The 26,468-nt window shown below is 43.4% G+C and overlaps 1 protein-coding gene across 1 annotated transcript; it reads left to right on the top strand.

Moving 5' to 3' along the window:
• The first annotated feature begins 16,081 nt into the window (after positions 1–16,081).
• LOC134096164 (uncharacterized protein K02A2.6-like) lies at positions 16,082–20,836 on the top strand. The gene is made up of 3 exons (XM_062549916.1): positions 16,082–16,768; positions 17,516–18,794; positions 20,667–20,836. Exons 1-3 carry the CDS (start codon positions 16,196–16,198, stop codon positions 20,834–20,836), a joined length of 2,022 nt encoding a protein of 673 aa, XP_062405900.1. The 5' UTR covers positions 16,082–16,195.
• Positions 20,837–26,468: the final 5,632 nt, after the last annotated feature.

Here is a 26,468-nt window from a genome sequence, read left to right as displayed (position 1 = left end):
CATCTTGCTACAGTAATGACATCTTGTTGCGGTAATGACAACAATTGTGAACCGAGCAAAATGTCTGTACAGTGTCACAGTATATGTGGATGTTTGAAATTGAACACAACACAGGCACATAGGGACACAGGGACAGGGTAGTAGGCAGTAGTACTAAAACAGCTTGAAAACACTATTTGGTCATTTTTTTCTGTATAATTATGGACAAAAATTGACCAAAGGGTGTTTTTCTGAATGAAAATACATCAACTAAGCCGTGAAAATGGTATTTTTCATTGATCAAGCATATATATTGGTCTATTAGTTATTTACTATCAAAATCTTCATCAAAAATGAAAACATATCTAATCTAAGCATCCTGAAAGTAGAGTCCCTGGCAGAAGTGCTGCGGTAAAGACATGCTGCGGTAATGACATTTAAGCTAATATTGAAGAAAAAAGACATCTAGCAAGGTCTGCTGAATTAGCTATTTCTCACACTCTCTTATATACATTAGTTACATTTTAATATTATTTTATTTTTAACATTTTATGCAAAATACAGAATTACTAGGCTGCCCGGTAAGGACACACAATAAGTACTACATAGGGAGTTATCATATTTACCTTGATTTCTCCAAATTTTGGGACACATATTGTGGAAGGTCAAACTATGTGAACAATGTGGTCTCCTGAAGTCTTTGGTGTCCATGGAAACTAGATTTGTTTGGCTTGAGGAAATATGTTTTTCTATGGCATTTCATAAGTGTTGCGGTAAGGACTCAAAAGTTAGGGACAGGTGTATTTTAATTTTTAAATCATATAAATAATGTTGGAAGACAAAAAAGAACTTTAGCATGATTAAAAGTATATTTTTCTTTAATAGAATAAATTTTTTTTATATTTTTTTATTTTTAAAAAAAGCCCTTTTAAAATGTTTAATCATGGATTTTGTCGTCCGGGGACACAACCAAAAGGGGTGTTTTGACATGTTAAATGAGTTGGAAATGTTATTAAATCACATTTTTTGGGGATTCTTTTTTTTGTCAAAGTGTACCATACCACTGCACATACATTTCAAAAACATTTCAGTTCAAATTTTGAAATTTATGTTCATTTTCATTCTGGGGACTTAAAAATGCCCGTAGTTGCAGAATGGCCCAATAATGACTGGAGGTAGTCACACCAGGTTCAGGGCATACTGCAATAATGACTGGAGGTAGTCACACCAGGTTCAGGGCATACTGTAATAATGACTGGAGGTAGTCACACCAGGTTCAGGGCATACTGTAATAATGACTGGAGGTAGTCACACCAGGTTCAGGGCATACTGTAATAATGACTGGAGGTAGTCACACCAGGTTCAGGGCATACTGTAATAATGACTGGAGGTAGTCACACCAGGTTCAGGGCATACTGTAATAATGACTGGAGGTAGTCACACCAGGTCCGGGTCACCCTGTCCTTCTGACCCTATGCCTAGCCTCTCCTACACCTTGCATTCACATGCTTGATGCATTACACACTTGCAGCGATTGTGCTTTATCTTGATTTGCCTTTTAGCTGTCTAATGGAGAGCTGATCACACTGGAGAGCTTCAGCTGATTTGTAGTATTTCCTGATAACCTGCACAGAGTGGGGTTAAGTTGACTCACTCACAACACAATAAACATGGGATGACGCTAGCAAATACACTAGCGTGACTCCCTCAGCACCAGTCTATAGACAAATGAATTGGCTGAAATGAAACCTTTTAAGAAATCATTGACGTTTCAAGCATTTAAAAAAGAAGAAAACTGAGGATCACTTCTAGAGAGCCATTAAAGCCATTTAAGCCCTTTAAAAAGCAGTAGCAATTAGGTGAATGTTTGCTGTATATTGTCACGGAATTGTTCTGTTGGATTGGAGATTGTGATCATTACACCAACTGGAGAGAAGCACACAAAGAACGAATATGAAGCATGAATATTTTGCTTAGGAGAAACAGGATGTAGAGAAGAAATAATGCCCGTCTTTACATGCAAACAGCAACACAGTATTGAGAGACTTCATTTCTTCCATCTACTTCATATTGACACTAACTGTGTAGGTCTGTGGAATATTAATTTGCAAGGACACGCACCTAGAATAGAGAAAAAGTTACAATGAATTGAGCCTGAGCATGGTGAGATGTGCGAGTCTGTGAAGACTAAGCAATGCCCTTGGGCCACAAACACAATTATTCCCACTTCTGGGCTCAAATCAGCCCTCTCATGGAGCTTGCATTTCCCATTCATCAGTTCCTCTGTCGCACAATTTAGTGTAATTTCATGGGCCGGCTTCTCCAGTTTTATTTGTAAAACCATTAGGAACTTCATGGGGATTGTGGGTCCCCAAGCCAGATTCCTCAGATGCTGAGGGAAAAAAAGTCCCAAAATGGGGTCTTGATTGTCTGGTTACCTTGAGATAAGAGAATGGTGTTTAAAAATCAGCCCTGGGAGAAAAAAATCTGTTTCAAAACCATTTTTCTTTTCTTTTTTGGGGAGGCAGATATTTTTAACTTCAAAAAAGAAACTCTGCAAACATTAATGTAAACACATCCCTCTGCACATGTTGTGGACAGACACACTGATTTAGACTTTAGAGGCATTCAGGCCACAGTAGCATGTACCTGCCTGCACCCATGTGCTAGTAGAGCTACAGATATGACCGGCCCCTTTCCAACATTTCACGCATCTCAGAGCTCAAATTTAAGGACTGTACTGGCGCTGGTTTCAAGAATGTGGATTGGATGAAAGATGTTATATACTTGGAGTTTGTGTCTGAGCCACAATGGATCTAATAGTGAAAGGGATTCAAACTCATACTCCATTTCCGAATGTGGAGATATTGCACCATTCACCAACCTCCATCAAAGAAGAAGAGGAAGAAGAATTTCTCCTTGCAAACTGATGGAAACCAGTCAATGAATTTTAGATGATGCACTGCATAAAATGTCTCACTACCTTACAAAGATGAGCTCTGTTTGAGCACTGTCATACATAGCATCAACAATAGTTAAAGGGGAATCTGATGCTTATACTGTATATATAAATAATATGTTAATATGTGATTAAACATTACTTACAAACATAAATGTGACCTTTCAAAGTGAAATCAGTCGCTTTGCGCACAGCGTTTTGAGAAAATCCACCATAAACAAACTTCCGGGTTAACATGTTGAATTTCATGTTTTCGCATAATTCGACAGTACACAGTCTACAGTTGCATATCGTGAACTCATTTGACGGATCAACATACGATCTGTGTAACCTGAAACATATACAACTTGTAACCTGTAAGGGCTATACAGTATATGACATTGTATGAGGAAAACGAGAAAGGGGGCACTTTCAAGAGTAAATCATTATATACAAAAGTTTTGTATATAAAACACATTGCTGGCAGTATAAGTTTTTTCTATTTCTTTTTCATATGGGAAAATGTGACTTAACATATACTTACAAACACATAAATGTTTTGTTTGTGATTTTGTTCAATCATTGTTAACTAATGCATCATAATGCTTCACTACCATTCTATTCTAAAGTGTTGCCATTTCTATTTATTTATTATTTATTATTTATTACTATTTTGTGACTGATTTTCCAAAACCACTAAATCACAAATACATGCTAGAATCAATGTATTATGATACAGTGACATTTTCCATTTGAAACAATGTACGAGACATGGTGTGGTTCACAGAGTCTCGATGCCGACACTGAAGCACAATCATCAGTAACCACAGAGGGCCACAGGAAGTTTGCGCTCATCACGCATTTAATTTAGCAGGCATCACTGCCTCTTTTGTAAATGCCACCTCTGTAAACAGGGCAAGACCCGTCAAACTGTTTTTGTCACCGGTTGCATTTATGCACTCACATTCACGGATCATGGGCTTTGGATCTGTAAACAGAACTGTCGTAGCTGAGCAGGAAAGTAATGAAACAAAACAAAACATTACTCTCTACAGGTCCACCAAACCGCTTGGTGTGTTTGGGATTATAATCACCAACCCGGCAAGGGAAAAATTGAGAGCCTTTCGAAATGTTACCTGTGTCTTCTAAACAAAAATGCACCATAATAATAAAGCATGGGGCGTTTACAATGAAGCAATTTACAGGAAATCAGTGTGCTTTCTTCATTTTAATTGCTTCCTACATGACCAGCAGTCACAATGACCTGATGGAGCCTGCAATCAAACGTAAGTAATATGTGGTGGAGGATTTCACCTTCAAAACAGAGTGTGTGAGAAACTGTGACCGTAACAGAGGTGACATAAAGGCCTCACTGTCTTCTCATGTGCCACCAGAGCCATGCTAAGATTGACCATCCAGACTCAAACCATATGTGCACCTCGGGCTTGTCTCTAGAATGGCAAGAATACAGCACTGTAGGAACAGTGTGGATCACGCTACGGCCCCCACACAAAGGTACTTGGCTATAGACTTGCGAAGGGAAGAGCACGACCTGAGCATGCGTCTGTCCACAGCTGCCAAGGCTGGTTGAGGCGATGGTGAGTGATTTGTTTTGAAAAGTCGTGCTGTGTAACCGCGCCGGTGGGCTCGGAGGCCGTCGAGCGCAGCGTCGGTGGCAGCGGCGAAGACCTTGCCTCCTGCATCTCCTGCTCAGACGCTTCAACTGTACCCACCAGCAGCGCAATGGGAGTCAAAAACAAACACACACACACAGACACACAAACACACTGACACACACACACACACACACACACACAGGCGCACACACACGGACACACACTGACAAGCCCATACACACACATACAGACACACACTGACACACACAGACACACACACACAGACACTCACACACACACACACGCACACACAAACATGCACACGCTCAAACACACACACAGTATTTTAGAGGCTGCTGTACCGTACAATCTGGAAACCTTGAGAAAGCCTTTGAGGACAGTCACAATTGTGGCCAGTGCTTGTCATTGGTGTGTAACAGACAGCCTTGTGCTGAGGAGAGAGAAGCCAGTGGGGATACTCACAATCTGACAACTTGACATTTGTCTTCCAACTATACACACTAGTTGTGTAAAACCATCCCAGCCTGAAACACTTGTTATGTCTGACCACACGCAAACACACACACACACACACACACACACACGTGTACACACACACATGTGTACATACACACACACACACACAAACCAGATCCAAACCATAGTGAGAGAAGAACAGAGTCTAAAGGTTTTAAATCCAAACGGATCATTTAGAGCAGAGGATCATTTACTTTAGGCACTGATTAGGAAGCCATATGGAAGGACATGGGAGAAGATGGCCTCCTCCACAGCCTCTCGCTCCTTGATTAAGCCATCAAGGCGAATTAAATCAACACCGTGAACCATGAATCAAGTGAGCACGCGGCTTCCATCTAATGTCAGGGTAAGTAATGACACTGTGACAGCCTGTCACCGAGGCTATGACTACGAAGCACTCGTCCAGCCCCAGGCGTGGACAACCGTCTCAGCCCAGTAATGACACCCTGTGAGCGGGCCGCAGTGCGCCGGGCACATGAGCGGTGCTGGGGGGGTGAGGACGTGCCTTGGCCTCCCCGAGCGCCGCATCACCACGCCAGCAGGGCAGAGGACAGCGGCAGGAGCCAGCGCCCGGTTCACTCTGTTTCCATGAGCCTTTAGAGGAACTATCAGAGTCATCCTGCCATTAGCCAATGGTTGACATGTCAGGAGTCATGTGACATTAGACTACAGCCAATCAGTGCTCTTAGATTAGTCTACTGATTTCAACAACACATGAGAGCTGTGCAAATACAAGGCTCCTCAGGGAGTGAATGCGTTGTTAGTGCATTCATCTCAGTGTAGTGTATACCCTGAGCATCTCTGATAGATGAGGGTGTCGTGTCAAATTATGGTTATTCAATAGTCCAAAAATGAAACTTCCAAGATGAAAGAATACTGAAGATTGTGATAGCTTTATTCACCCAAGCCATGGTTCATGAAGCATGCTCTCGTGACAAATCTTTGAGTGAGCTTTTATACTCCACACACATACACTGTTCTACTGGTGTTGTCACTCAAACTGACCACCAACTGAAGGCCTTCTCGCCTGAATTTAGCCCTGGTCAGTTTTAGGATGCTTGACCAGTTGGGCTGATGGATCTCACCAAAGACACCAACTGCCTTATACAGCTCTCTATACATAGCCGTACTGTAACAGTCATCAGCTTTCTCACAGAAACCCAGACTAACCGTCTCCAGTAAGTTTTACCCACATATTATATCAGGAAAAGATACTACAAGGGCATCAGGGTTCAGAATTAGTGCATCATGTCATCTATATACTCATGACAACAAATGATGCACTCATTTATTGTAGTTATTTTTCATTAATGGAGTCCTAGTTGGTATGTCACTCTTAATTTGGTGAAAGTTATTAGTCAATTGTTATAACCAAACAGTACATTGCTTCAATGCACACATGTATTGATATTCTAAGATAGAGCATGACATGATATATATTACGTAATTAGATAGCAGATTGGTGGGACCAATTAGAGTTCATGTAGAGCAGAAAAATCCTGCTCCCTATCCCATAATACTGAGGCAGCACAAGTAGGTCCTTCTTGTGCTATAATTATTATTATGATTTCAGTTAATGATTTTCCAGTATCATGTGAGTTAAGCAATTTAAAATGTTTCAGAAAGATAACATGGCTGGGAAAAAGGTGGGAGCAAAATGAGTTCTTTCAGTATTCCCACCAGAAACATGATTACAAAGAAGCCTCAGAGACCAAAAAAGAAAACACAAATATCTGTTAAAGGAAGATGACGTTTAATACGATACATCTCTCCGCCACTGATGTACTCCAGAACATGACCTCTGTGGTGCAGGGAGTGCTGATAGCCTTCCCTGTGCAGTTTCTATTGCTATGATAACTGGTAGTAGAGCCATGTGTTCCAATCGTGGGTTTATTTCCCTAGGGAAAACACACAATACAGTATACTGTACACACACAAGCACACACAGAGAGTGCAGGAGAGACATAATGTACACTTTTCTCTTGCCGCACAGTTTGTAGCTTGAGATTAAAAACCCCTCTGCTAAATGGCTACATGTAAACATGTTGTTCCACAGCCTCTCAACCTTGAGAGGGAAATGACATAGAGCTTCTGTGGAACAGCCACAATGCTGGTGCTGGATAGGGGGATGGAGAGGGGGAGGGAGGGAGGGAGGGAGGGATGGATGGATGGATGGATGGATGGCAGCAGAAATGAGAGAGGCTGAGCGTAAGGCTCCTCTGGCAGCCTCGGACGTGGGTGAGCGTCATCCATCTCACGGCACCTGAGCACGGTGGCAAGGTCAGAGCTAAGACAGCCCTCCTCACCAGGCACAGGCACAGGCACAGGCACAGGCACAGGCACGCCATTTCTCTCCAACAGCAGCCAAGTGCACCCAGGAGCTAATGGGCTTATTTTACAAGACTTCACTCACCAGTGTCACAAGCAGCCACTTAGTCAACCCCCCCCCACACACACACACACTCACACACACACACACACTTAAAAATGAGCACCTATTACTGGTGAAATATCCCGAGTACTGAAGCTTTTACAGCCCTCCTCCACTCTCATACACACACACACACACACACACACACACCTCCCAGCTGTGAAGGCAGATGAAGTTGAGATTACCAGCTCTTAAGTGCCAACACTCTGTATGTGAGAATGGCCAAGCACAGCCCATTATGTTGTGGCCCATTGCAGACGTGAGACTTGCTTACAGCTGTGGGCTTCTCTGGGGGCAAATGCACACATTATGGGGACCCATAATTGATGAATTCTCTCTCTCCTCTCCAACTCCCCCCTCATAGGAAGCCACTTGAACTTCACACCACTGCTGGTCTTTCCCTCCAACACACACACACACGCACACATGCATACACACACACGCACATACACACACAATGCGCACACACACACACAAGACCCTTACCTTAAATATGTTCTCCCCCACAGCCGTAGCTGTTGCTGGCGTATGTGTGTGTATGTGGCGGTGCGCTGAGTTGTGTTCTCCAGGCTGCGGAGCGTGCTCATTAGGCTGCCCCGGGCTGCCCTGTAGCAGCGCTCTAATCAGGGCCGGGGCCCTTTGTCTGCTCTAAGTGCCCCGCGCTCCCCGCCATTCATGAAACAAGAGGTAGGTGAGGGGATGCGCCATGCATGTAATCAGATCCACACAAAAGCCCTCCGCTCTTGTGCACAGACAGTGCATCTAATGGGGCTGTAATGCATTTCAGGAAAAGAGAAACATATTTTATTGGCGGAATATCTGCTTGGAAATTGATATGAAACCTATATGCTCTAAAATCTGTTCAGAAGAAGGTGCTGTTGCCTGAAGACGCCGACATTCTGGCAGAGGCAGGAATGCTTTGAGTTTTCAGGGCAACTTGCACTGTTTATTCAGTTGTGCGTGTGAGTAAAAGCCTGTGATCAACATAAATGTCAGAGCTTGCAAGGCGCCCTGACATCTCGCCTTTCTCCCCGCCACTGTGTACATTATCTCCAGCGTTCCCTTTATCCGACTTCAGAGCCGTGAATCCCAACCCAAAAACTCCATCCGCTCTCCTACCCACCTCGCTGTGTGAACAAATCTCCCTCTGATCCGACAGGCTTATATTCCACCCTCCACCCACCCAAACTCAACTTGCCATTTCTCTACAGAGGCATTTCCCCAGATTTGTAATCAATCAATCTAGGCATTAACATGGTGCGTTAAGTGCAAAATGTGAGGAGGGAGTGTGTGTATGTATGTGTGTGTGTGTGTGTGTGTGTTTGGGGGGGGCGTTCAGTGAAGTCCACTCCTGTGTCCCTCTCCTCTCTCCGTGGCCCAGCAGTATTGACTGACTCTGAGAGAGATGGACCCTCCTTCCAGGGGGGATTATTGATAAATGTGAACCTCAGGCTTCCTCTTTAAGACTCATTTTATTCTCAAAATGTCACTGAATTGAGCGGTGAGCTTATAAAAGTGGTAAAATCAATAGTGCATTTTCTAAGGCAGTAATAATAACCACTGAACAGTCTGAAGTGCTCTTGTGTGTATGTTTGTGCATGTGTGTGTGTGTGTGTGTGTGTGTGTGTGTGTGTGTGGAGAGAGAGGGAGAGAGAGAGAGAGAGAGAGAGAGAGGAGAGAGAGAGAGGGAGAGAAAGAGAGAGATTTGCTCTTCCTTCTGAAAAGAAAACAATGTTTATTTTGCAAGTTATTGTGGAGTCTACAATGGGCACTGTGGGTATAGATCATTTCTGGTATCTATACATATAGATCAGTTCTAAATGTACACAGGAATGGCAATTCATGGTCTCTGATGACAAGATACTTTAACTGTATGTTTACTAACGGAAAATGTGAACTGAAAACACAGATTCACATTTCTGATTTTGAAAAAATATGGAGAGAAAAGTATTCTGCAAAATATTGTCTAGATACATAAAGAGAGTATGGTACAGGCTGCCTTTGTATAACTACTAATATTCCTCTGAAGGCCTTGGTTGAATTCATGAACAAAAACGACCTTTCAAAAAGACAAAAAAGTATCTTACTTTGTACATCCTTAATTTATTATCTACACTCACAAAGGGGAATAAAACTCCTGATATTGAAAAGACACACAATAAAATGGCCTCCATCTCTAGACAGCAGCCATGGCTCTGCATGGCTGATGGTCAGTGCTTCCCCCCTTTAGGAGTGATTTTCCGGTTATGCGTCGGTCAGTGAAAAAACTCAAACAGTGCCATTAACACAAGGGCATGTGAAAGACTTGCCCAAGCAGCCATGATGTATTAGAGTCATTGAAAACTAATACATTTAATTTCAGTGGGGGAGAGAAAAATATAACACTCCCTATAGATTCATGAGCCATGCCCGATCAATTTCTCTGGATTTATTGACTAATACAACACCTTAACCTTGTTGACACAAATCGCTCTCACATTTTGAACCATGGAAAGGTTTTTGAGAGCGCCAACTACAGTAGGCTTGCATTCACATCTTTATTCATAGCTATCCTCACTGGTCCTATCTCAGTTTAGAGATGCAAGCATTAACCATCTACAGTATATGGGAGTCTCCCACACAACTGATCTCCATGACTAAACATACTCAGACACAGAAAGTATGATTAAAGAGACAGAGAAAGAAAAGGGGGAAAAAGATAAGGTAAAAGAGAAATCAAGACAGTGTAACAGAGAGAAGGAGAGAGCGAGATGGCAGTGGAGAGAAAGAGAGAGCTCCATCACTTTGGCAGTGTGCATGGCAGGAAGACGAGGCGTGGCGTAGCATGAGTTTAGCAAACGTCAACAGTCATATGTGACAAACGTCAACTGGCGGCGAACGCAAGGAGACAGACAGTGACACATGGGCTCAATGAAAAAGCCATCATCTGTCAGCGGGAACAACGTGTGAGGGTCACAGGCGGAGGGGAGAATGATGGAGTGCAGGGCAAGATGACTCCTTGTGCCTAAGAAAGGCCACAACGCCTCATTACGCCAGAGTCCAGGATTACAGGCCAGCAGCTGACACAAACTCACTTCTCACGTTGATGCTACATCTCAGGGAAGATGCACCAGGCGTGTAACTGAAGTGTTCCCTTCACGTTGCGTCTGCTGCAACAATTAGCTTCCACTATGATCAATGGCAGTAGCTACACCAGGCATGATAGCAACGTGTACATTAAAAAAAAAAAAAAAAAAACAGTCTTATAACATGGATTGTACGCGTTGTGAATGGAGCGCTTCAGTTACGTGCCTGGTGTAGCTTTAATGTTAGAATGGTGGTAAGACACGAAATTGACCAAATGACCAAATGACCAAATCGTGGCAAAATCAGGCTGAATTTGATTAATCTGAATAGGGTATATTACACAATTGTTTTGTGTTCCACGATGATCTGATTGATTGACCATGTCAGACTAGGCGATCAGAGAACAATCATGTAACCTATCGTAGCCTAGGCTACTTGTCGCGTGTCATCATAGTGTCAACACGGTAGTCATACGAGACTCTCCAACATGCTATAGATGTTTGGTCATGGAGTCGACACAAAAACGAGGCAACATTGGGCTGAAACTGTGTAATATGCACAGGCCATAAGTGCAATCCTTGGTAGTCTACCGTCACATTCACAGCCTATAGCAACCGTTGCTGTGACTGACAAGATGACAGTGAAATTTGAAAGAACTTGTACAAACTGTGATACCATGCCCTTTTAAAGATCACAGTAATCAGCAAGGCCTTACAATATGTTGGGTTGACCCCAAATTCCCCCCTGATTCTCTCAAATATCCCAATTACCTCTGCTCTACTGTACACCAATGATATTTTAATGTAAAAGCAAAGAAGTATATGTTTGAGACAGATCCCATATTGAATACTACACCATCTAAATGTTAAGGCATGGTTTACTATTCAAACTTGTAATGGAACATCTACATTTCTCAAACACACACACACACACACACACACACACACACAGAGAAAACAGAGAAGAGAGGGAGAGAGAAATGGAGAGACAGAGTGAGTGAGAGAGAGAGAGAGAGAGAGAGAGAGAGAGAGAGAGAGAGAGAAAGAGCCGCACACATAATCTGTGTCTAATCATTTGTCTGGGAAATTGCTTCAGTCCACCTAGGCAGATGACCAGCTGCCACGCCCTCCCGCCCCCTCCTTTGAGAAGTAATCAGATTTCAGTAGAGGCCCAGCACCTAATATCATGATTAGAACAAGCCCGCGCACTATTACACTCCGCTCTGCCTTCATTTCACCATTCCAGAAAATGATTGCGCTCTCTCTTTCTCCCCTCTCCCTCTATCTCTCTCTCTTTGTCTTTCTCTCTCTCTCTTTCTCTCTCTCTCTGTATGCATTAATGGCTGATCAGTAGACTTGATGTCGGAGAGGTGTCCTCAATGTCAGTGCCAGCATGTGGATGACAGCCAGCAGGCGACCAACGGTGTGATTGAGACACAGCCACGTGAAGGAGGTCTTCCCTCCTCGTCATTTCGCTGATGGAGACGCGCCCCATAGCCCAGTGGCCACCGGCATACATCAAAACATCATATCGCTGACACCCAGGGCCCTAGGCAGGGTTAATGAATGATGCATGTGGATGGGTCTCCATGGATACCTTCCCTCGAAGATTAATCACAGAGTGGCACATACACTGTCCTTCTCGGATGCTTTAATTATGGAATGGGAAGTGTACATTGCTGTTTTAATAACAGAGGCAAGCATCGGCAAGGACATTAAGGCTACAAGTGAAGCCATAAACAGGTCTTGCTGCCCTCTGAAACTAAATATGATTTATCACATAGTATCAGCATACTGTAGCTGAATGAAACAAAATGTGATTTCATGGGAAGACCTAAAGGGCATATGAGTTTGAGCACAGTTTTCCAGAGGGATTCCCATATACTCAGTTAGCTGACTTGATTGTATTCACCAAGGTGTGAGTCATAAATATAGTGTGTGTGCAACATCAGAGAGAAATTTGACATTATGGTCTCCCAATAACTGAACATTAAAGTTTTTAAAGTTTCTCACAGCCACTGTTATTTACACCATACAGCTGTCCTGATCAAATATCAAGGCACAAATGAATAGGTTGTGGTGAGATGGCCATGGCCATGGCAGATCCCGGGAGGCACTAGTGTTTTCACACTGCGTGTTAGCGACTGTGTGTGGGCGGCGTGCTGAGCCAGTCTATGAGAGGTGCGGCCGCATCACTTCATTTATTTGCTGGGTTTGTTTGTTTGGTTGTTAATGTTTGTCTCAGCGCCAAGGCGATGCGGGACCCCCAGAGACCTTCTAAGCCACTTGGCCCCAGCACATGCCTCCCCTGTCAACAACTGTTTATGTGGTAATTAGTCATCCTGCACTGTCCTAGTGTGTTGACAGAACGTTACTCTGCATCTTAATTAGTCAAATAGTTGTTGAAGGAAAGTCCAGCAAAGAGCAAAGCCATGCAACCATAACCCCCCCCCCCCACACACACACACCCAACCCACCCCTCTGTTTTTTCTGATGGTGGGAGACTATTTTATCATCCTGTCTATGTTTTACAAAAATATTATCTTCTGTTCTCCAATGATATATGTGTTATAATGTGCAGGAAGGCAACAATGTCAAGACAGTGCTGACAAATACTGACACTAGTGCATTACTTTTTTCTTTCTTCGACATTCACAATTTTTGATCAGAGATACCTTAAGAAACAATTGTGGTAATACTAACATGTGATAAAAGTTTGGCTCATCTGCAGCATGATGTCATGTATTCTGAAAGAAGTCCAAGTCCAAGGAGTAGCCAAAAAATATATAGATTCTTTCTTTTTGTATTTTGTATTTTTTCTGCCTCTCCTCTTTGTTTCTAGACCTCTTTGTTCCTGTCTTTGTCTCTGTTTTGGAGTCCTTAGGAACTTCCTGTTTCAAATGCTACTGATCACACACCAAGTCACAAAGGGCTTGGCAACAGATCAGAGGCATGGGATTAGTATGCATTAACGGCCATATATACCTAATGATCTACCCATGGTTCCTCTTTCAAACAGCTCTTCTTCCTAACTTCAAGGCACTTTGACATCTCATCACTATCAGATTTTTTACAAGATTTATTCAAACATTTTCAACGGAAAATGAAAATACATTCAAAGTACGATATGTTAAATATAGACAAAAGGTCTACCTATAGACTAAGGACAAAACTCCAGGCAGAGGAAATTGATTGATAAAGAATTCATTGCTAATATGTGGAGGGAATGTGTAATTATTCCTATAGTTTGGTGGACATGTGTCTTTGTCAGTTTGGCCCATTAGCCCATGCTGACTGAGAATGAGACTCATCTTCCATCCTCATATTGTCTAGACTGAATAGATTTTCATCAGCAAAGAACCTTTTCATTATTACAGTGGAAGATTATTTGATTTGGTGGTTCTTTATAAATTCCTTGCATGGTGAAATAGAAGATAGGTCATGCTGATTTATTGTGATCTGAAATGACTAACTGTAAATCTTATTCAAATACACACAAATGCATTAGCAATATTTGTGTTAGGGCTTCAAACAAACATTTACATTTTAATTGCAAGTTGTGCAATCACAATACTCACACCACAAAACGTGAGATATTAAGTGAGGAAAAGTGAGACTTTCCATGACTAGAGACAAGATACACTGTAGTGAACTAGAAAAGCACTCAGAGAGTGCATCTACCTCCACCTGCCTTGTTCTTCCTAGGTCGTCATTCATTTGAACCTAAGCTATTCAGATCGCCACCACGTGGCCATACCATGCCATTACACCACTAAGCTAAATACATAAACACCTCTGGAATCCCGACAGAATTACGGATCAGTCCCAACATTTAATCGTTTGTTCCTTGGGTTATGTCCGACCTTCCCTGAAAGTTAAATAATCGAAATCCATCCTGTAGTAACCTGTTGTTAATACAAGTCCACTAGGTGGCACTATAGCTAGACTAGCATGAGTATTGCTGCTGTGTTAACGTGGCGACGTAGAAGAAGTTTTACCGCTGGCTGTACTGAATGTAATGTTCTACAAGTTCTCCAATACACCTGTTATGATGATACCACTGTGCGTGTGTGAGTTCATGTAGTCAAGTTACTACATATTGGCGACGAGGACTTACGGAAGGAAAGTTTCAGAGAACTTGGTGAGAGATAAACGACAATTTTTTTTTACCCTTGAGATAGAGGGAGGGAAACGGCTAAGTTGAGCGAAGCTAGCAATAAAAGGAACCTAGATGTCAGCGACCATAGGAACACTGGTGGCATACGACCACAACACACAAAAATGGGAGGAATATGTGGAAATCCTTCAGCATTTCTTTGCCGCGAACAGTATCGATGACCCGGTGAAACAGAAGTCCATCCTCATTAGTGCGGTTGGAGCGCAAACCTACAGTTTGATGAGAAATTTGGTGAGTCCAGACAAGCCAGGCGACCGATCTTTTGAGGAACTGGTGACTTTGCTTAAAAACCATTTTAACCCACGGCCCAGCGAAATTATGCAGCGTTTTAAATTTGACTCACGTACGAGACAGCCAAACGAGTCTGTTAGTGATTTTGTAGCCCAAATTCGGAGGCTAGCACAGGATTGCAATTATGGCACGACATTATCTCAAATGCTACGTGACCGACTTGTGTGTGGGATAAATGATGAGGCAATGCAGAGAAGGCTATTAGCGGAAACAAATCTCACATTTGAAAAAGCCCTGAATATTGCTTTAGTGATGGAATCAGCATACAAAAATACACAGGAAATGCAAGTGAAAGCATCATGCAACAACATAGGAGAGACAGAAAAAAAGGGAAAGCCATTCAAACGAACTGAAGATAAAACAACAGGGGAAGGGAAAGCCTGCTATCGATGTAATGGCGGACACGATCCTGCGGTATGCCGTTTCAAGCAAGAAAAATGCCATGCGTGTGGAAAAATAGGCCATATTGGGCGTGCTTGCAGAAATAGGAACAAGCAAAGCGAAACTAAACAAAACAATGAGAAAAGGGGTAGGAATTGGACACAAAGCAGAGCTCCCAGCTACAACAGCCGTTCCCATCATGTGACAGATGATATGGATGAATCAGAGGAAACGGAGGATACAGAACAGGCGTTTTCTATGTACAACATGCGGGATGCTCGTGCAAAAGTGAAACCGTTTACCCTAGAGCTACAGGTCAATGGAGAAGACGTGGAATTTGAACTTGACACTGGTTGTAGCATCACACTGATGAATAAGTCAAAATTCGATGCACAGTGGGCAAAGGCAAATAAGCCTTCAGTAGGGCCCACCAGTCTCAAATTAAAAACTTATACAGGGGAAGCCATAAAGGTGCTTGGCGTAGCTGAGGTGACTGTAAATTGTCAAAAACAACAAAAAACCTTGCCTCTGTACATAGTGAGCGGCACTGGACCCAGTTTGTTAGGCAGGAGCTGGCTAAAGCAGCTGAAGCTGAATTGGACTGAAGTCCATAATGTGAGTGCATCAGAGGGTGGACAGCTGATATTAGAGCAGGTGCTGGCACGGCACGAAGATGTGTTTAAAGATGAGCTAGGAACTTTAAAAGGACTCAAAGCTACCATCCACGTCACACCAGGTGCCACACCCAGGTATTTCCGCCCAAGACAGATTCCTTTCGCCATGCGGCCTAAAGTGGAGGCTGAGATAAACCGCCTAGTAAAGGAGCAAATTATCACGCCAGTTAAACATTCTGACTGGGCCTGCCCAGTGGTGCCCATATTGAAGCCTGATGGCTCAATTAGACTGTGCGGTGATTACAAACTTACAGTAAACCGCGTATCTTTGTTAGAGCAGTATCCAATCCCCAAAATTGAAGACCTTTTTGCCACATTATCTGGAGGGCAACAGTTTTCTAAATTGGACATGAGCCATGCATATGCCCAAATTCTTGTCGATGAGGACTCAAAGAAGTACCTTACCGTGAACACGCTCAAGGGTCTTTTCACGTACAACCGCCTACCCTACGGGGTTTCCTCTGCCCCAGCTGTGTTCCAAAGGACAATGGAGAACCTCCTGCAGGGGATACCGATGGTTGCAGTGTACCTAGACGACATCTTGGTCACAGGCGAGAATGTCCAGGCACACTTGAAGAACTTAGCTGAAGTGCTGAGTCGACTGGAGAAGGCTGGGTTACGGTTGAAGCGGACCAAATGTGAGCTGTTGAAGGACGAAGTCTGCTACCTGGGCCACAAGGTAAATGCACAGGGTTTGCAACCCATGGAGTCAAAGGTAAAGGCCATCAGGGAAGCTCCATCCCCGTCAAATATTACAGAGCTGAAAGCTTACCTGGGGCTCCTGAACTATTATAACCGTTTCTTACCAAATCTATCCACCTTGCTAGCGCCCATGCACCAGCTACTTAGGAAAGATGAGAAGTGGGTGTGGACGAACAAGCAGGAAGAGGCATTTTCTAAGTCAAAGGAGCTCCTCCAGTCAGCTAGTGTGTTAGTACACTATTCAGCAGACAGGGACCTAATCTTAGCATGTGATGCGTCCCCCTACGGAGTGGGTGCTGTGCTTTCGCACAAGATGCCTGATGGGACAGAGAAACCGCTGGGGTTTATGTCACGAACTCTGAACTCAGCTGAAAAGAGATATTCACAGTTAGACAAGGAAGGCTTAGCTGTCATTTTTGGAATACAGAGGTTCCACAAGTACTTGTACGGGCGCAAGTTCTCAATTACGACTGACCATAAGCCTTTGATTACACTTTTCCATGAGATGAAACCAGTACCCAACATGGTCTCACCCAGAATCCAGAGATGGGCAGTTCTGCTCAGAGCGTATGAGTATCAGATACTCTACAAGCCGGGTAAGCTCCATGGTAACGCGGATGCACTCAGCAGACTTCCGGTGCCAACGGTGCAAAAAGAGGATGAGAAGCCTGAGCGAGTGCTGATGTTAGAACACATGGCTGATACACCAATCAATGTGTCACAGGTCAGGAAGTGGACAGCAAGAGATGTCACACTGTCTCAAGTCCACAACTACGTCCTGAGTGGATGGCCTGAGATAAAGGACCCCCAGCTCATGCCATACTACAGCAGGAAGCTGGAACTGAGTGCACAGGATGGGTGTATTCTCTGGGGAGCCAGAACAGTGATCCCACAGCAGGGACGAGTTGCCCTCCTGAAGTCACTCCACCAATCACATCCAGGCGTTTCACGCATGAAAGCTCTTGCTAGGTCATATGTATGGTGGCCACGGATGGACCAGGACATAGAGAGAGAGGTGAGCATGTGTGAGGAATGCCAACAGAATCGAAAAGCTCCACCAAATGCTCCACTGCATCCATGGGAATGGCCTGAGAGGCCATGGTCCCGCATCCACATTGATTACGCAGGGCCGTTTTTGGGAAGAATGTTTTTGATCATTGTTGATGCCCATTCAAAGTGGATCGATGTTTACCCCACAAATAGCTCCACATCGCAGATAACGATTGAAAAGCTGCGTCACTGCTTTGCTGCCCAGGGACTCCCACAGATAGTAGTGTCTGATAACGGTAGCTGTTTCACAAGCTCAGATTTTGACCAGTTTATGACACAAAACGGGATCCAGCACATAACATCTGCCCCATTTCATCCATCCTCCAATGGATTGGCAGAACGCGCCGTGCAGACTTTTAAGGAGGGGGTGAAGAAACTTAGAGGAGGCAGCATTGAGACCCGCGTTTCCAGGTTTTTATTCAGCTACCGCATCACACCCCAAGCAACAACAGGGCTGTCGCCAGCAGAAATGCTGATGAACAGAAGGCTCAGATCAGCTTTTGATCTGCTGAAGCCGGACATCAAGTCCAAAATACAACAAAGACAGTTGAAACAAAAAGAAAACCATGACAAAACAACCCGACTGAGAAGGTTCAGTCCTGGAGATGCGGTGTATACAAGGAACTATGGCCTGGGACCAAAATGGGTGCCTGCTACAGTGGAGTCACCTACAGGTCCTGTTTCATACACCGTCATTTTGGGAAACGGCCAGAGGATGAGGAGACATGTCGACCAGGTGAGGGCTCGTCATCCAGAATCCTCATCGTCACTGGACAAGCAGACAGAACCGCCGGAGGCCTGCAGCCGGGAGGATGAACCTGGAACATCAATGCATCAGCCAAATGCAGAGCCGCAGCCTCCTGATGAACAGGGGGATCAGCAGAGTGCAGTCCCGGAGAGACTGGACTTGCCTGTTAACCCACCAGCAGAGCTGCGCCGCTCTGCCAGAGAGCGTGTGTCACCTCAACACTTGGAAGACTATATTAGATAGTAGTGAGATCAGATCATGTTCGAGGAAAGGCAAGAATGCGCCTTATGATCTCACGGAAGACAGGCAGTCTACCCTGTACTTCCTTAGTTTAGTTACACACACATTTAAAAAAAAAAAAACAACCTTGTATTCATGAGATTTTGTATTGTTCTGAAGTGAGATGTAGCAATGTGATTTTGTAGGTTTTCTACTAAGTAAGAACCAAGTTGGTAAGAAAATGAGTTTGCATAATGTAAGTATATGCTGTTAGCTTAACGGTGAAGGAGTGTAGTAACCTGTTGTTAATACAAGTCCACTAGGTGGCACTATAGCTAGACTAGCATGAGTATTGCTGCTGTGTTAACGTGGCGACGTAGAAGAAGTTTTACCGCTGGCTGTACTGAATGTAATGTTCTACAAGTTCTCCAATACACCTGTTATGATGATACCACTGTGCGTGTGTGAGTTCATGTAGTCAAGTTACTACACATCCATTACTTGCTAACAAACAGACAAACAGACAGACAGACAAACACCGGTCCCCGATAAAAACATATACCTCCTTGGCGGAGGTAAATAAACCAATGTATAGACTTCATAGCACTCACCTGATTGAAACTAATAAACCATTAAAGATCAGACAAGAATGGTTTTGAAGTTATTTTCAACTTTTAAATATTTTTTAATTTTCTATGCAGATGCATTCTCATTCAGATGCATCCTTTTAAAATTATTGATTATGACTTAATGGGTTTTTTGAAGTCAATATACTGTATGTTTTGTCCAATGAAGCAATATTTTGTGACTGCTTTGTAACTTTGAAAATGTTGTTTGCACACTAGGCCTGGTGGTTAGAGGTCTGGTGGCTATGAATATCGCAGCCTTGTTCCTTGCTTCCTCTCTATTTAGCATTTCTTCTCTCTTGTCATTAAGTAGACAGATCTGTCCCATTTTTTAGTGGGGATATATTATAATAGTCTGGCCTACCCAAGGTGACTAGATGGAGAGGATAACACCGTTAGGCTGTGTGTGAACACCAGAAGAACACATAGAAGGTTAACACCATTAGGCTGTGTATGAACACCAGAGGAAACAGAGGAATATTTTGACTTGTGGCTGTGGGTGTATCTGTGATACCTATTTCTCACAGTTCTTCGACCTAATTATCAGGGGCTCTCTCTCACACACGCAGGTGTGATTTCTCTCACACACACTCATATCTGATGTCATGGCTGACGAACTTGCCTCATCTGTATTGGGGGATTATACAGTAGGAGGACTGCTCACAACTGTGATGGAGTGCCATCACTACAGTTGAGTATGCGCTCTGACAGCCATGCCAACGAGCCTGTTTCTTTGCCATTATGGTCAGCTACAGGTTTGGCACCCTGGAGACCCAGGTTCAAGGCCAGGTGGGGTCTCTGCTCTCTCTCCCTTTGCTACAACAGCTCACATTCCTCCTAACTACAACAGCTATAACTTCAGTTCCGATGCTCACATTCCTCCCGACTACGGAACAGTGGTAGTGTAGTGTTTTTTTAAGGAGCTGGGCTAGCGTGCAATATCCTGAAAGTCGTCGGTTCAACTCCCGGCTTCCACTGTTGTGCCCTTGAGCAAGGCACTTAATCTCAAGTGGCTCCGGGGACAATGTAATGTACTTTGGACAAAAAAAGTGTCTGCTAAATGTAATGTAATGTAACTTCAGTTCTGATGCTCACATTCTACAACAGCTACTGTATAACTTCAGTTCTGATGAATCATTTCATCTCCATACCGACCTGTACATGAAGATGTGCGCACAGCTCTCTGCCCAACACGAGACCCTCGTCTTCCCCTCTCTTCCATTCTCTGACAGACGCGGCCCTCTCAGAGATGCGGTGCGGCGTGGCATCGAGCGGTCTGCCCGCCGTCTGCAGCCCCTGGGTGTCCGGGTGTTTGGGATTCTGGCCAGCGTTTGATGGAGCCGGCACCGCATGTGAAATCCCTGACAGAAGTGTGAAAGCGGACAAGAGCAGAAAAGAATAACAAGGTGAGGAACAGGGAAGTAGAGGGGAGGAGGCGTGTGACTGACAGCCCTGTCTGAATGGGGTGTTTAGAGTCCACACTGAGCCTGTGGGCTGAATTATGAATTGTGTTAGCCTGAATTAAATATTATTGTTAGCTTATAAACCGCAGTGGAAGATTCTTCTCTGCAATTCTGAAACATCAAAATGGCTTTTGGGATCAGTTAATTTTACTGTCTTTTTATGGTCTTCTTTACGAGTCTGTTTGACTCAAACCTGCCAAGAACTGCAGCACTACGTTCAGCTGGAGTGTGGGTAAACAATACTGTATATCTCTGCCACTAGCATTTGTGGCATGGATGTAATTCAGTCACAAATAGCAGTCTATGGACAGAGAATGACATGAATCAATAACGTTGTTTTTCGTACATCTCAAGTGCAAAATCTTCTCTATGCACTGAAAACATGGTGTTACTACGAGATCAGTTGGTTTTATATCTCTGAGTATCTGACTCAAACATCAAACCATGATTACATTTGACAAGTGAGTAGCCAAGTCTCTCACTCAATAGCTAGCTGCCAGTTTCTTTGCACTATTTATTGACAGCAAACTTTGCAATATCAAATAACAGTTTACCCACACAAAACATTCCAAAACAAAAAAAGAATGTGAGAAAGGTGTCTGTTAATAATGTATGGACTAGGGCTGCACAATTTGGGGAAAATATAGTAGATTTTTCCAACAGATATTGCAATCTGCGATATACCTTTTTGAATGTCAATGGATTGATTCAGTTCGATATTCCAAATGTCTCTTTAATTTGTGCCATCCCTGATTAGTGAGCACGCCTGGTACACAAGAACTACAGCACCCGACTGACTGTGAAGCTCACCAATCCGAATTTCTGCGCCCTCACACACTACGCACACACCAACCAGAAGTGGCACCGTCAAGATACATATGGCTGTCAGCGGTAGGTTGTAACACTTATATATGTATACTTATTTATGTGCAATTTTAATCATCATTTAATGTAATTTCTCTGCCATTGTTTTGTCAGTTGTAGCTTATCAACACTGGCACATCTGTAGTACAAGTTTTGTGCAATATTTTATACTATCCAGTCAAATTACACAGAGAAACACACACACACACACACACACACTCACAAACACACCCCTACACACATCTAACACACAAAAATACACAAATACACGACCACATAATATTCAAAGGCTACTTTGGTTATGGCCATTCAAAGAGAAACGCCCGACGTCACCGAGGATTCCCTATTGTCACGAGGGGGCGTGGTCTATACGTCACGCATCGGGATTCCCCATTGCAGACGGCTCTCTCCTCTGAATCTCTGCTGCTCCATACAGCAGCAGCCATCGGGAACTGTGGCTGGGACCAGTAGAACGAAACATTCATTTTAGAATATTGTTTCAATACTTATATTAATTTATTGACTTAAACCATTGTATTTTTATACTTATTCAACTTGTAGTGCTTCTGTGTTCTGGGCATCTGGACTTTGGGAGTAAGGAGTGATTACGGGGCACACTGGTGGCAAAGTTACCCAGCCGTGTGGCGGACACATGCGCATAGTCAGAAAGTTTTATACTGAATGATGAGCCTGACCTGAGTTGCCTGTAATGCATTACTTTCCTGAGTAAAAGCTACAGTACGGAGCATACTGCCTGCCCAAACTTTAGTAGCTGTTGAAATAGCTCAGGTGATGGGTCTACTTATGCCATACTGAGATACAGTATAAGAAATACAAATAAAAAAAATGGTCCAAGACCCATCCATTTGTTGTTGCTACACAATTTGACCACCTCAGTGAACTTACCTAATTCAATGAATCAGGTCTTCAGTCCATACACCAACAGTACTGTCCTGTGTTTGGTGTGGCCCCTAATGAATGACCTTATGATGTGATTATGACTGTTTGTCATAAGTGGCACATATTTCAGTGGCCGTATATAATAAGAATTAACCAGCACTATATTATATTAGTACAACAAATGTCCACAGGATAATGGAGGAAATGAGACCTTGTGGGCATACTTGGCCTGGCTTGATCACAGAAACAGCTCTCAGCTTGCCTCTGTAGACCTGTGTGATACGGATGGTCCACTGCTCAGCTCAATACTAACCCTTGGGTGCATTGGGAGTTGCTGCAGCTGGACTGGACTTGGCGTGAATGATTGGTTTGGCCTGTTTAGTGTTGCCCTTGGGTTGCCAATAAAGACGAGAGGCTGTGGTCATTTCTATACTTCAATTAAGCAGTTTGAGGCATTTTTTTTTTTAGTGGACTACTGTGTGAGAGCCAGAAACTAGTCAGTGAGAGCTAAAGCCCTCTGACTGACTTCACATCACACAGCAGGCCAGTGTGTTTGAAGTGTGGTGTGTGTGTGTGTGTGTGTGTGCGTGTTTGAAGTGTGGTGTAGGTGTGTGTGTGTGTGTGTGTGTTTGTGTGTGTGTACAGTATGTATGTTTCAGGTGAGTGTGTGTGTGTGTGTGTGTGTGTGTGTGTATGTGTGTGTTTCAGGTGTGTGTGTGTGTGTGTGTGTGTGTGTGTGTGTGTTTGTTGTTTTGAGTATACAACCCTCTCCAGCCATCCTTTATCAGGTTCACATCTACAGGTGGGATAACTAAGAAAAAAACACACACAAAAAAGAACTGTAGAGAACTTCAAAGTGCTCTCTGAAACAAAGTAAAAAATTCAATAGCTTTCTCATTAACACTGTTGCCATTGATGTATGTGCTCCCTACAGCCAAGCATGTGTTGTCAGGCTTTTCAAACAAATCAGTGACTGTTCAGAGCTCCAACGCTAAAGCTATTAGCTGTGTGCCCATCAGGGGCATGTTTTCAACAGGCACACACGTCTCATTTCAAAGGGTCTGATCAGCCAGACCACATGTGAATATGTTTGGTGTCAGTTACTAAGCTGATTTGTTGGTAACTTTGGTTTGATGGTACCAAACTCTTGACAAACACACATGCGCGCATGCACACACACACACACACACACATTTGATGAAGTATGGCTCAAATAGGTTGCAGGGCTTTTTTATTGTTGACTGTTACAGCTAGATTGGAGAGCTAGGAGAAGGAAGAGCAGTCGTTTTGGCCTCTGAGTGGGCACCACGGTGTGAGCTCGAGTTGTGTTTGTGTTGAATGAAATGTCACAGCAAAACTGTCTTAGTAATAATGTCTTCTCGCTAGAGACAGTTGATCACACTTGTTTGAATCTCTGGATTTCTGACTGTCTGTGCTCTGTTTGTGAGTGTCTGATTCTTTAGTCAGCCATCTTATTCATTGACATTGTTTATAGAGCCTCATGCCGTATACATCTTATTTCAGTTGGTAATGTGAATCAATTGTGATAAGTAAATACAAGGAAAATAAAAAAGAAAATGTGATTTTATGGTTACGCATTTATGTCTGTACGAGACATTCATCTGAATTCCCCGACTCACTCACAACTTTCCCCCTCCAACTATTATATCAGTATGCATAGGATTGAGCACTCCACCAAATGGCCGTCTGAGATGTGGAGGAAATCATATGAATAAAGGGCTCTGTCATCAGCATACATTTCACTCTGATAATGCTATATGTGTATGTGTCCAAGACTAGACATCCACAGCCATAAACATTATTATCATCAAAAATGAAAGCAGGCTCTCTAAATGTCACCTCTACTTGTGTACCCTTGTGTATGCACTGACAAAGACATTGAAGCCTTTTTAAATTGACCAACCGGTGTGCCTTTGCAATTGTTTGGCCTGACCAATACCCGAATGGAGTTGAACAATTCTAACCAAATCTCCAAGCAGAGTCCCCTTACTCTGTTTGACATGCAGCGGCGCTGGTCACTCAGATGTGGTCAGAAAGCAGCAGCCAGCAGATGCAGCATGACGCCGCCAGGAGCCAAAGCCAAGAGAGGATGGCACAGAGATGTCTCTCACTTTGTGTGGTGGCTGAGTGTGGAGCACAGAAGTCCAGAAAACATATTAGAGCATATTAAACATGTATAATACAGCTAGAAACGCCCACTTCATTTCCCTGATCTTGACGTCAGTTGTTGATGTGAAATGTCCATCTTCAGTTCACCTGAACCTATGTGATACCACCTCCGTGTACATGCAGGGAGACCACATTTGGGCGCATACCCTCCTCATGTCCTTCTTCCAGCTGACGCGTGTTGGCCCTGCCAGTACTGTGAGCAGAGAGCCTGGCGTACTCAATGCAGATGGACACTGCCAACAGAGGGCCCAGAGGAGACACACAGTAGTCCAGGGATGTCCCAGGTCCCCCGATCTAGGCCGCAGCTTACTGTGGGGATCAGTGGGGCTTCAGAGGTCTCTGGCTGGCTTGGGGAGAGGTCCAGTCTGGCGCAAGCCCGAATCCTGGCTGGCCAGTTGGATACAGAAGGGAGGGGGAGAGGGGGTACAAGTGATGAGTATATCAGTGTTAGCTATCAGCAGCTATCAGCAGCTAAAGACGGTCAGTGACTCAATAGATTATGAGTATGACACATATAGCTGATCAATATGTTCTATATCTGTGCAAATATCATTAGTGATCATACTTGAATGGTGACCTCAGCTTGACTTTTAGTGAATCGTGGCAAGTGTGGAAGCTAAGATTCTTAAAATAAGTATCTTCGCTTATTTCGTCCATGATTTAGAAAATGGCGCTCGCTACAAAAAGTGAACTCTGGTCCTTCTCCAATTTAGAATACTCAGTGGGAAGACTTTCAAGCAGAAATTCCTGAGATGGAATTTTAAACACATTCAGCATAATTGGACATGCTTAAAAGCCAGTGAGTGGGAGTGGAGCCATCTCTTCTCCAAATCAGTTCAAAGATGCATACTCAGGTGTGTGTGTGTGTGTGTGTGTGTGTGTGTGTGTGTGTGTGTGTCTGATGGGTCTGCACTCAGAAAAATTTGATTGACTCCTATTTTCCATATTTCACCATTTTTCTGTAATTATTGCAGAGAGGGCTGATACACAGATGTGTTTAGAAAGCTAAGATGAACCAGAACAGACCATTTCAAATCTATGCAGTAAAGAGATACATTCAGTTTAAGTTGTGAACGCTGGATTTCTTTCCTGAGTGAATAGTATAGCATGCAGAAAAAAACAAGATATCGAGGTGCCATTGGAAACTGACTGTTACCTTGTCAATTAACAAAAAATATTTTTATCTCCAAAATAATCTTTCTCTCCAAAATAAACACTCATGATAGTTTGCTTTAGGTAGTCTCATCACCAGATCACAGCTTTAAAACCATCAATGTAAACATACTGAATTACTATCTAATACCAAACGAGAGCTTTGAAGATGACAACATCAGTCACAGAGTTCTCCACAACAACTGTGAAAACAGGTAAAAGAAAACTCCCAGAAAATGTTTCAAAATACAGTACTGAAAAATTCAGTCTTTGACAAAAGTCACGCTTGGCCCATTGCTAGTGCCTAGTTGCTATGCAACACAATGAAAACAAAGAAACAAGCATGAAGTCCAGCTAAAATAGTTGTCTGAGAAAAACACCAGGGAGGCTATATTAAAGCTCTGCTTTGCTTCAGTGACTCGTGTCCTTGTTTTGGCAGAGAATTACATCCTTTTCTATAAAAAA

This window comes from Sardina pilchardus, chromosome 11 (genome assembly GCF_963854185.1).
Source record: "Sardina pilchardus chromosome 11, fSarPil1.1, whole genome shotgun sequence".
Taxonomy (NCBI): Eukaryota; Metazoa; Chordata; class Actinopteri; order Clupeiformes; family Clupeidae; genus Sardina; species Sardina pilchardus.
Note: the sequence above shows the minus strand (reverse complement) of the source record. Positions and strands in the feature narration are given on the sequence as shown.